The sequence below is a fragment of the Pteropus medius genome, unplaced genomic scaffold (genome assembly GCF_902729225.1).
Source record: "Pteropus medius unplaced genomic scaffold, Ma_sr-lr_union100, whole genome shotgun sequence".
NCBI classification, from domain to species: Eukaryota; Metazoa; Chordata; class Mammalia; order Chiroptera; family Pteropodidae; genus Pteropus; species Pteropus medius.
The window spans coordinates 354,389-366,711 of record NW_024353787.1 but is presented as its reverse complement, the minus strand read 5'-3'; the positions used below and the strand labels follow the sequence as shown (position 1 = coordinate 366,711).

Below are 12,323 nucleotides of genomic sequence, written 5' to 3'. Positions count from 1 at the left end.
TTTCAAATAATTGGCACTTCATCGGAGGGAAGGTGTGATAACTTTTTCTAAAATTTCAAGACCTGAAGACTTCATGGGTCTCTTGTTTTTACTGATTGTTGTTGATAGTATCTTGTCTCTTTTTTTGCCAGGTTATCTGTGAGTATATTTGGAAAGTTATTTGTAGAAATAAAGAGGACAAGGATGAGGTGTCTACCTCTAGGAAAGATTTGCTGCCTGTGCCTGAGAATATTACCAAACCTCCTTAATTCAGATCAAAGGCTGGAGGTTCCCTAGATCATCCGGATGGCACACAACTAGGTATCAGGTCCATGTGAGGACTGGTTTTTGTTTTACCCGTATCTCGAAAGTATAATACTTAAATCCTAGCTTTAAGGTATCGGTGGTGGGAGTTCCCACCTTTAATTGGCCTTAGGTTTTGATTTTTGTCCTCTTCAGTCTGTGAGCCTTCTAAAAATGCATCTCAGGCTTCTTCCAGATTGATAAATGCCTTAAGGGAAAGAACAGCTTTGAGTTCTATGCTCTCTCGGTTCGCTGATACAGATTTTGGCTCAGTAATTCCTCATTACCTAGTTAGACTTTTTATGCTTTTAAGAAAATGATTTTTATATTTCTGCTGCTTTTTAGTTGGACTTAGCAGTAGGTTGTTCCAAGTTTCCTGATGCTCAGTTTCAAGAAATGCAAGTTTCTATGTACTTTTTGCTCATCGGAGCTATTGTCTGTGAAGGCTGTTAACCTGGTTTGATATTCAATATTCCTTTGTGTTAATGGGAGTTAAGTTGAGAAAGACATGTTAATATTGGCTTGGAGTTTTTTCAGTCATTCAAGCATTACCGATATCTTCTAAGTTCTTGATAAATGTTTACTGAGCGCATACTATTTGCCAAGTACTGTTCTGGGCCCTAGGGCTATACCACTGAGCTCAACATATAAGGTCCATGCTATTGTGGTATTTACATTCTTGTGAGGCAAAATAGGCAAACTAGTAAACAGGTTCATTTAATATTTAAAAGTGTCAGAGGAAAATGGCAATAGGAGTAACTAGATGCCTAAATTGGATTGTAAGGATCTTTCTGAGGAGATGTACTAACATAGCACTTCATTTTAGCACTTCATTTTATGCCTTTCTAAAGCTGTATAATGCTTTATGTATCTACATGACTCTTCCATTTTTAGTGGCTCTTAGAGCTCTTAGTAGCACCTTGAGTTATTATCTAATCCCTCTTGGTTCCTAAATGAGCGACTAAATGAATTAGGGGGCTCCTCTCCTTTTCCAGACAGTGCACTGCCTGAAACTCTTTCCCTTAACTCTCAGATCAAGTAATTTTAAGCCTTCTGCAGTTTGTCTTTTTGTAGCCAGGGTAAGAGATGCAATCTTTACTCTAGAGAAGCTCACACTGTAAGTAGAAATATGATAAAACTTGCTTTGATAAGTGTTCTGTGTATCCGGAGAACGAGCGAGCAGGGTGTTTCATGGGGAAGGATACTCAGCTGCCCTGGCAGGTTTCCTCCAGGTAGTTTAATAACCCTGATCTGAAAACCATATTGGTCTACAAAGTCAGACTCCAGTGTGCTAAATTATGATGAGAAATACGTTCAGCTGTAGCAGACTGCCTCATTGGCCTTAATAGTGTGTTTTCTTCATGTAATCATACCACTTGGGAAGCCTAATCAAAGCTAAGAGGCAGCTCCACATATCAGAATGGGGGGAGTGAATTCTAGGCATGGAGTGTTTACCAACATCGAGTTACCTCTGCCACTGTGAGCCTGACACAGACTTCCTCTCCACTTCAGTTTGCTTCAGTGGTTCCTGATTCTGTTGCACCTCTAACTTGATATTTCCTCCATCCCCAAATGGCATTTCTTTTTTAAGTTTAAACGATCACTCTGGTTTCCATTATATTCTAAAACCCGTTACTTTGTCTTTCAGGTTTGCTTATTGGTTTTGTTGCCTCTACCTTACAGCTCTGGGCTTGCAGGTGAGGGTCAGGGTGGAAGTGTACAAACTCACTGACTTTCCCAAATGTGCTAGGATCCATGAGCTACCCAATTTACTTAAATTTGTGTGGCAGTGGTATCAGATACAGGCCTAAAGTTCCCAGTGTGCTAAATGATAGATAGCCTATCTATGGAAGGGTAGTGTTAATGCTTTTCTCAGGTTATGACTCAGAGGTATGTAAACAAGAGGAAATCCTACCGGTCAAAGACAAAAGTCCCATGAATGGAGACCTAGGGGGCTTCAGACAGCCTATGACAGTCTACAGCCCACACTCACACAGCAGCTGAGGCTAGTTTTCAGAAGGATGGGAATGGGTGCCTTCAATTCCCACGCTCTTTATGTTTTAAAGGTGGAAACAATGCTATGTTTGGGAAGAACAGATCGCAGCGGTGAATGCCTAGTGTGCCATCAGGTCTCTGAGCCTCAGTTTCCCAAATAGAAAATGGAAGAAGCAACCGCTCAGGCTTGCCTCCCTGTGCATAAAATCCTTTAATTTTGTTGTAAAATCACACTTCCACGAAGCAAAGAATCTGCAAAACAGTGGGAAGGTAAAGGGGAAGAAGGGAGTAGAGGAGAAGGGGGCAACAACCCTCCTGTAAGGTTGAGTTACATCACAGTAAATGCAATCCAAAAGGGCTGGTGTGATCACCATAGCAACAGTGCAGGCTCAGTCAGGGATGGGGTTTCTGGAGATTGTAGTTTCCCAAAATTTGTGGTAGAGGAAGACCTTAGACCAACATCCCTCACACCCATACTGACGCAGGAATTTGGCATGCAAAAATGGAGATGGTGTGGAAATGGCGTCATTCCAAAGGAGTGGGGGAAGGGGGGAATCAAGGAGACTGGATGGCAGGACTTTTACTGTAATACATTGGAACAACCGAGCTCCTGGTTGGGGCATTAGGCAGGGGATTATGGACCATGAGGTTGGAAAGGATTGGAAGGTTGGACTTCTCTAAACCATTTTAGGAGCACATCACTTGAAAAATTTCTTGCTCAACCGCCACATAGATATTTACAAGTTATATATACAACTGCAGTGATGTAATGCACTTTATAAACATAAAAATGGCAATTAAAAAAGGTTAAAGATATTCCAGTATCTTCTTCCCACACCTGCAATGTATCATCGCACACACCCTATGGTACTAATACATACACTCCACTTGCCGGGGGAAGGGGGCGGGGTGCGGGGAGGGCGGGGGAGCTGTAGTCAAAGGGAGCCACTGGAGGTTTTGAAACAGGAGGGTCATGGTGTTCGTCGACTTTGACGAATCCGCGAACTTGAGAAGCTGAGACATCAGGGAACTAAGATTGCCTTAGAATGCTTTCCACGTTCCAGGAACCGCCTCTGCTTTACATAGCATTTATTTAATCCCCAAAGCAACCTTACGCTGTAGGTATTATTAATATCTTTAAGAGCATATTTTTATCTTAAGGAAACAGGCATAGTGAGGTTAAGAAACGTTCCCAGGGTCAGACACAAGTGGCGAAGCCAGAATGTGAACCCACCCGGCGTGGTGGGCCCACAGTACATGAGCTTAACCTCGCTTGGAGAGGCGGAGGGGACACTTTTTTATCTCGTGTGGCTTTCGTCAAGTCTCTCACAAGTCAAAGCTGTCGCGAGAGTGCTAGGCACAGCGCGAGGAGGCAACAGGAACTGAAAAACCACTCGGCCGCCTCTAACCCAGCTTTTTAGGGAAGGTCAGTTTATCCACACAGTCAATGTCTCCAGAGGTCAACGCACGCAACCGCGCAGACGCAGATCGACGGACTTGGTTCCTATGGTTTCCGGGGCGAGACGGCGGAAGGAAGGTCTACTCCCGGAGTCGCGCTGCAAGCGTCGCGCGGCGGACCTTCTTTGCGGCAGCTCTCGGTGTCCCAAGCAGATCATCCCCTATCGGCGGCCTGCGAGGAGGCAAGGGCACCGGAGGTGGACGGTAGGGCCTGCATATGTCTGCGGGGTAATTTAGCTTGCGGAGCTTTCTTCCGCGGTATCTTTAACTAATTTCCTCCTGGCTTGCTGGGTGTCCATTCTCCCTGGCCCGAGCTCCGGGCTATTTTCCGCCTTCCCAGGTTCCTTTGTCCACACAGCCAATGTCACCAAAGCCTGTAGACCGCACCTTTCCAGGGTAACTTAGATTTCTGCGGGACTATTGCGTTGGCATTCTGTTCCTTGACCTGAAGCCTATGCTCCTTGTCCCGGCTTTCAAGGCCCTGCGTGATTTCTGCCCTACCCACCGCTTCAGCTCATTTCGTTCTCCCCGACTTGCACTCTGCGCTCCAGCTACGTTTGGGTCCTTAGTGTCCCCCAGACATACCCAGCACCTCCGGCTGTAACTCGTGCTGTGCCCTACTGGAATACTCTGCCCACTGACCTTCACTTGGCAGATTCAACCCATCTTAAAAGGCATTTTCAAGTTTCCTGGGCAGAGTTGGTGTTGTGTTCCTTCCTTGGGATTCCCAATTCGCTGTGTATCTTATCCTAGCACTTACATTGCAGCTGCTTCTTCCATCCCAGTGCCTGAAACGTTATTACGCAGTAAATCACTGAAGGAATGAATTCACCTGTAAATCTACCAATCATACATAGCTGTATTGGCATTTTTGTGTGTGCTTCCTTCTAGTCTTCTTTTTCAGACAGTTTTTCTTTGGCATTATTTTGTAGTCCTTCTCTTCATTTGATATTAAAATGTATGTTCCATGTATGTTATCTTTTTTCCCCAATATCTATCATTTTCTACTTAGTAGATACTGGGTTTAATTATCCGTTTATTGTTGCACACTCAAGTTATTTGAAATTAATTTTTTTCAACAGGCAATTACTGAATCCCTACCTGGTCCCTGCCCTTGCAGCATTTATTGTCCAGTAGGAGAGACATTCAGGTAAATAGTCCATTACGGTGGCATACAAAGCACTCTGGGAAGTTGAGAATGATATACTATCAAGAGAAGGGACACTAGCGTCAGGATGGCTTTTCGGGAGAGGAGTCATTTAAGTGATAATGAATAATATAAAATGTTTCTATGCTTATGCTTTTTTGTTCTTATCAGATCTTCAGATCTGTCTGAAAGAATTGGGATTATTGAATCAAAACAAACTTTTTGACTTTGATAAAAATGACTGTCAATAAGAGAGGATTTTTATGCATTGTTTTTTAGTTCTAGTTTTCTTTTCCTTGGGTTTCGTGAAAGCACAGAAATTATTTATCTACCATAAACTGAAGAATCTAATGAAAAAATGGTGAAAAGAAATTGGGAGAATAGTGTAAAATATCTTTCTAGAGGGCTATTTTTCATAGTTATTTCATTTTACTTAGAAATTTCTCATTCAATTGCACTTTTTTGACATTATATCTTTTTTATTTTCCATTTCAGCCATGCCTTTCTTTGATATACAGAAAAGGCTGGGCGTTGACTTAGACCGCTGGATGTCAATCCAAAGTGCTGAGCAGCCTCACAAGCTTTCATCTCGGTGCCATGCTTTTGAAAAAGAATGGATAGAATGTGCACATGGAATCGGTTTTATCCGCGCGGAGAAAGAGTGCAAGATAGAATATGATGATTTTGTAGAATGTCTGCTTCGGCAGAAAACGGTGAGGGAGTGATGGAGATGAGAGCTGAATTACTTCCTTATTTCTTTGGGGCTATTTTCAGTGTTTTTAATTGGTCATTGGGTAGTGACTTGCCCAGTGTGAATTGGCAAGACTTTTGTGGTGAAATCCCTCTACTTAGATACCATGTCAAGGAAGTCAAATGCCTTCAGATCTGAGGAGGACCTGTTGTTCTTAGTGTCCTTCTTCATCTCACATATTTTCCTTAGCATTGTACCTTGCTGTAGCCATCGGATTAGAAATTACATGTGTCTCTTTCTACTTTGCAGTAGGCCATAAAGCAAAGAATATCAACCAGTCTTGGATATTTGTCTTTGAAAATCTTTGGGTAAAAATCTTTCAAATTCATTGAACCCTCATTGGGTAAGAGGTTAAAACCTGGCAGGTCTCTTGGACTGAACCTGATATAACAATCTCTAGATTCATTTCTACTCTGGGGAAGATGGAGGTGTTAATGTGATTGCTTTAGGTGAGCCTAACCAAAAATGCAGGGGAAAGAGAGAATACTAACAGCATGGTGTCTGCCTCCTAAAGGGTTGAGTGAGTTGCCTAATATCTAGGGCCCTATTCTCCCTTAGAAAAAGTTTTGGATGTGGACTGTCGTTTTACCTATTTCTGTGCTCCAGATATAACAAATAGAAATGTTTCTATTACTCCCAATTCCTTAGAGTTTAGGAAGACAATTTAGATTTTCAGTTAAATTGATCACAAAGTAAACTGTATCAAAATTTAAAATTTCTTATCTTTTAACATCTGCTATTGGCATTTGGATAAAGTGAAGCCAAACTTGGAAGGAATGAGAGAGTGTCAGGTAATAATTTTGTATTGATCTCTGCAGGAATATCGATTACTAGGTGAGTAATATTATAGTGTAGTGTATATTATAGGACAGTGAATGGGTCATGGTTGGCCACCCACCAGCTATTTAGTTCACAACATGTCTTAACTTCTCTTCTTGCAAACCTGTTATTTCTTGCTCAGATTAAGACTTTACTCAAGGAAAATTTACACCGAGAGGAGGCAGTGTGGTGATGAAGCAGAACTCAGGGCTCAACTAGTAATGACTAGTAGCTGAGCACATATCAGGTCTTTTATTTCAATGTGATAAAAAGAGACTTTATATTGTCTATTTCTGCATCATTCATACCCGCTGAACAGTCACCAGCAGCAGTGCCACCTTCACATAGAGAAGTCAGGAATACATATGCTGTGAGATGATCTCAGCTTTTAATATTTTAAAAGATTTTACTGTGCACAAGTTTGCCTCTTGAAGGTTTTGGACCTGTATCTATTCGTTATTGTTTTTGTAAATACTGTATTCCCATATATAACAGGAGCATTTTCGTTATTAGTTTTCAGGGAGATATTATATATACCAGAAATTTATTAGTTAAAAGCTCGAGACATGATTTAAAGTTAGCTCTTTAAAGACTCTGAGTTTCATTTCAGAGGCCCTCTAGGATGAAAAGCTTCTATAGTTTAAAAATGAAACCAATTTTCATTCAGTTTCTCCCGTGCTCACTCTCTGGTGCATATCTTCCCCTCGTTTAAATACTTTTTTCCTTTGGCAGATGAAACGTCTGAGCGCCATCATGAAGCAACGGGATAAGCTAATAAAGGAGGGAAAGTACACGCCTCCACCCCACCACTTGGGGAAGGAAGATTCTAAACTCTGAGCAGAGCAGCTGCTGATGGCTGGGGCTGATTTTCTTGTTTATTCTTCTCCACTGGAAAGTTAACATACTGACAACCTCTTTGTTAAAGTGTCTAAAAATAAAAGATTGCTTCATTCTATTCTATTTTCTCCGGATCATACTTTTCTATAACAGATTGCAACCAATTTTTAAGTTTGGAAAAATGCCTCTACCTATGCCTTAAAAATTAGCATCTAGGGAATAATAAGTAAAATTTAATGAATGCTTAATATGTATGAGGTACTTTAAAAATGGTAACTCAACTTAAGAAGTTACAGTGTTCTTTAATGCTTTGATTCTGGTTTATTTTCCATGAAGCACAGATGGGCCGAGAGGGAGAAGCAGCAGAGACGGTGGTTGTGTGTTTACTATAAAGTCTGTGAAGTCTAACTGTAAGGCTAAGCAGATGTCCAGTTCAGATAATTTTGAAGAAGCACTGCCATTGTTTCAATTTGCTATCTTACCTTAGTGGTATATTTATTAGTACTTTTAACTGACACATTTAGAAACGTGTTTAAAAGAAAAGTCCGGATGTAGAAGGAAAGGTATAAACCTTAGAAAATTAATATGTGTCGAGAATGTAATTGAAACCTCATATGCTGCAGCATTTTTTTTCCAACTTTTGTTATTATGGTAAAATATAACAAAATTTATTAACCACATTTAAGTGTCTGGTTCAGTGGCATTAAGTACATTCACGTTGTGCAACCACTGCCATCTATCTCTTTGTACTGGAAAACTGAAACTGCCCATTAAACAAAAACTTCCCATTCTCCCCTCCAGTTCCTGGCAGCCATTTTTCCGTCTTCTATCTCTGTGATTTTGACTACCCTTAAGTACTTCATATGAGTGGAATCATATAGTATTTCTCTTTTTGTGACTGGCTTTTCTCACTTAGCATGATATCTTCAAGGTTCATCCATGTCATAACGTGTCAGAATTTCCTTTCAAGGCTGAATATATCCTTTTGTATGTGTATACCACATTTTGCTTATCCATTCTTCTCTTGATGGATGCTTTGGTTGCTTCCATGTTTTAGCTATTGTGAATGATGCTGCTATGAATATTGGTGTACAAATATCTCCTTGAGACCCTGCTTTTTATTCTTTTGAATATATACCCAGAAGTAGAATTGCCTGATATAAGGTAATTCTATTTTTAGTTTTTTAAGAAACTGCTATACTGTTTTCCACAGTGGTTATACCATTTTACATCCCCACTGAAATTGCACAATGTTCCAATTTCTCTACATCCTCACCAACACTTGTTATTTTCTGTTTGTTTGTTTTTTTTAATAATCATCTAATGGAAGTGACATGATATTTCATTGTAGTTTTGATTTCCCTAAGGATTAGTGTTGCATCTTTTCATGTGCTTGTTGCCTATTTGCTTAATTTGTTTGGATAAATATCTTCAAGTCCTTTGCCTATTTTTGAATCTAGTTTAGTTGTTGAGTTTTAGGAGTTCTCTACATATTTGGGGTATTGATTCTTTATCAGATAGAGTCAACAACAGACCACATATACAAGGATGGTTTCATAAGATTATAATGGAGCTGAAAAACTCCTATCTAGTGACATTGTAGCCATTGTAACATAACAACAAACCTGGTATGAACAAACCTGAGCTGACAATCATAAAAGTATAGTACATATAATTATGCACAATATCTAATAGTTGATAATAAATGACTGTTATTTATGTATTTACTTTTTATTATTTAGAGCGTACTCCTAAAAAAATGTTTGCTGTTTAACAGAGTGCCATGTTATGCTGGCAGCAACCTCATGTATCATGTTTACTGCATCTCTTGTTTACATCATTTTCTCTTATGTTTGATTTAATCTCGTGTTGATTTATATATTTACTGTAACAACCTAAGTGTACACTGTTTATAAAGTCTATAAAGTCTATAGTAGTGTACAGTAATGTCCTCAGCTTTCACATCCACTCACCACTCACTGACTCACCAGAACAACTTCCAGTCCTGTAAGCTCCATTTGTGGTAAGTGCTCTCTAAGGATGTATCATTTTTTAGTTTCTGTATGATATTTTTCCTGTACCTTTTCTATGTTTAGATATGTTTAGATGCACAAATACTTATCATTGTGTTACTGTTGCCTAAAGCATTCAGTACAATATAGATCTGTACAAATGCTGTATAGATTTATAGCATAGGAGCCATAGGCTATACCATGTAGCCTAGGTGTGTAGTAGGCTATACCATCTAGGTTTGTGTAAGTGCACTCCATAATGTTCGCACAATGACAAAATCACATAATGACGCATTTCTCAAAACATAATCCTTGTTAAGTGGTGCATGATGTATATGATTTGCAAGTTTTTTCTTCCCTTCTGTAAGGTGACTTTTTACTCTGCTGATAGTGTCTTTAGATGTAGAAAATTTTTAAGTTTTTATGAAGTCCAGTTTGTCTTTTGTCGTTTTTGCCATTGATGTCATATCCAAGACATCAGTGTTTAGTGTTGTGAAGCTTTTGCCCTATGTTTTCTAAGTTTTATAGTTTTAGGTCATGGATTTATTTTGAGTAAATATTTTTAATATAGTGTTAGGTAAGGGTCCAACTTCATTATTTTGCATTTAGATATCCAGATTTGCAGCACCATTTGTTGAAAAGACTTTTCCTCATAATAGTCTTAGTACTCTTGTTAAAAATTATTTGGCCATATGTGTGAAGGTTTATTTCTGTATTCTCTTCTGCTAGTCCATATGTCTGTCTTTATGCCAGTTCCACACTGTTTTGATTACTGTAACTTAGTAGTAAGTTTTAAAATCAGGAAGTGTGATTCCCCAGCTTTGTTCCTTTCAAGACTCTTGGCTATTCAGTTTCTATATGAGTTTCTATGTAAATTTTAGGATGGGTTTTTTGTTTCTTCAAAAAATAATGGACTTTTGATAGAGATTGAATTGAATCTGTAGATCACTTTGAGTTATATTGATGTCTTAATAAGTCTCAAGCCACGAACATAGGATAGCTTTCATTTATGTCTTTAATTTCTTTCAGTAGTGTTTTGTACTTTTCATTGTACAAATCTTTCACCTATTTGGTTAGGTTAATTCCTAAGTTGGTTGGTTGTGTGGGTTTGTTTTTTGTTTTTGTTTGTTTGTTTGTTTTTGCTGTTTTAAATGGAATTGTTTTTGTAATTTCTCTTTCAGACTGTTTATTGTTAGTCTTGCAGCATTTTGAGTGATATACATCAACAGTAGGGCTTGAAAATAAAATTCTCCTCAAAAGGAAAAGTACATTGTGTCCTAATCTCAAAATTGGAAATATGGGATTTGATTTGGCTTTGACCAGGATCATCCTCATTCCTTGTATTAAAGAGCAAATTTTTAGCCAAGCAGCATTTTCGTAAACAAATCACTTATCAATTGCAGTGGAGAAGCCAGCTGGAGTCCTTCCAGCAAAATTCTGTGCTGTGGCCCTGTGTTAGATTTTTTTAAATTGTGCTCTGTACACACAAACTTCTGAATTTTTAGTCTCAGTGGCTTTAAATACATACATACTTATGGAAAATCAAAAGCCAATTGAAAATGCCAGAGAGGAAAGCAGAATATTAATCAAAGCTCAAAGTAGGTACATGCCCTTTCATTCAAAGATATCTTTTATTCCTGGGCTCTGGGTTGTAGAATGAAGGGAAGGTAAATCCTGTTAGATTGTATTTACCTACAGGTAAAACATGAGTGACGGGGAACACTTAATTTTGTTTGTTGAAAGCATTGCTTTGATGTCTTTATGGGATATCGAAAGCCTTCATTTATATCAGATAACCATAAACAGCTGTGGGACAAAGCAATCTAGCCTCTTGTCTTTGTATATGTGGTCAACTTTGTGCCTTTATAGTGGTTTTTTGTTTGTTTTTAGCAGGATTTTTTGTTTGTTTTTAGAAAGTAGGACAGCAATGTTATGAGCCAGTGAAAGCAAGAAGCCAGCTCCCTGACCCCTGTTCAATAAGAACAAGCATAGTTAGGACTGTATCTTTTTGACCACCTAGGTGGTAGAGAATGGAACTGAGATTGGGGGACGGGAGGGTGGGAAAACTGAGGTTCTTTACAATTGATGAGTAAACACTCTGAGAGGACAGGTTACTTACTCCTTTAAAACATCATGACTGTTGCCCTTGCTCCCTTCCTTCTTTGCACTCTGGTAAATGGGATTTATAACCCCTTTGACTTGTGCTTTTTAACCCTGACTGCCGCAACCAATACACAAGGGGGACCACTGTGTGTTTTGGCAACTACATTTAAAATGTTCATTTAATTTTTTTGTATAGGTAATTTATATGGTTCAAAGGTAGAAAGGATATGTAATGAAAAACCTCTCCCAGTGATCTAGTTCTCTCCCCCAGAGGCAACCAGTGTTTTTGATTATCCTAGAGATAATCTGTGCATATACATACACACTTTTTTTTGCCCTTTTTAAAACAATTGTTAGCAAATTGTGTACATAATTTTGCTTTCTTCCCTTAATGCATTTTCAAGAATGTTTCATCGGGCACGTGATCTAACTGGAGCCAATAAATGAGACTTGCTTGGAATCCTGAAGAGGGAGGATTCCTCTGGATTTAATGCTGAGGATGTTTAAGTTCTGTAGATGCTTAAGACATATTTTATTCATTCAACTAACAAATATTTGTTAAGCACCCACTTTACTGTAAGAAGAGAAATACAAAGGTATATGCAATAGATAAAGAGGAGCAATAAGAGAAATAAGAGAAAAACTGCTTCCTGGTAATAAGAGTTCTGCAGCAGATCTTTCATAAGACTAGCCTTATCCCTGGACTTTGAAGTTGTATGAGCCAAAAATTCTTTTTTGTCTAAGCCAGTGTTGGTTGGGTTTTCATCAATGAAAAAAGGCCCAAGTGAATAGCAAATGTATCAAAATTGCCTCATTTTACACTTTAGGAAACAGGCTTAGAAGAGTGAAGTAATGTAACCTCATATCAAACATCTGTAAGTACTAGAAGCAGGATTTGAATCTAGGTCTAGAGTTCCCC

At 38.9% G+C, this 12,323-nt stretch overlaps 1 protein-coding gene across 2 annotated transcripts; it reads left to right on the top strand.

The window, feature by feature from the left end:
* The first annotated feature begins 3,783 nt into the window (after positions 1-3,783).
* Positions 3,784-7,407, top strand: NDUFS5 (NADH:ubiquinone oxidoreductase subunit S5). 2 transcript variants are annotated; one of them, XM_039851068.1, is made up of 4 exons: positions 3,784-3,939; positions 4,818-4,885; positions 5,378-5,595; positions 7,185-7,407. In XM_039851068.1, exons 3-4 carry the CDS (start codon positions 5,380-5,382, stop codon positions 7,287-7,289), a joined length of 321 nt encoding a protein of 106 aa, XP_039707002.1. In that variant the 5' UTR covers positions 3,784-3,939; positions 4,818-4,885; positions 5,378-5,379; the 3' UTR covers positions 7,290-7,407. The 2 variants fall into 2 exon arrangements, with proteins under 2 accessions (XP_039707002.1, XP_039707003.1); XM_039851069.1 differs by having other exon boundaries at positions 3,813-3,963.
* The last annotated feature ends 4,916 nt before the right edge of the window (positions 7,408-12,323 follow it).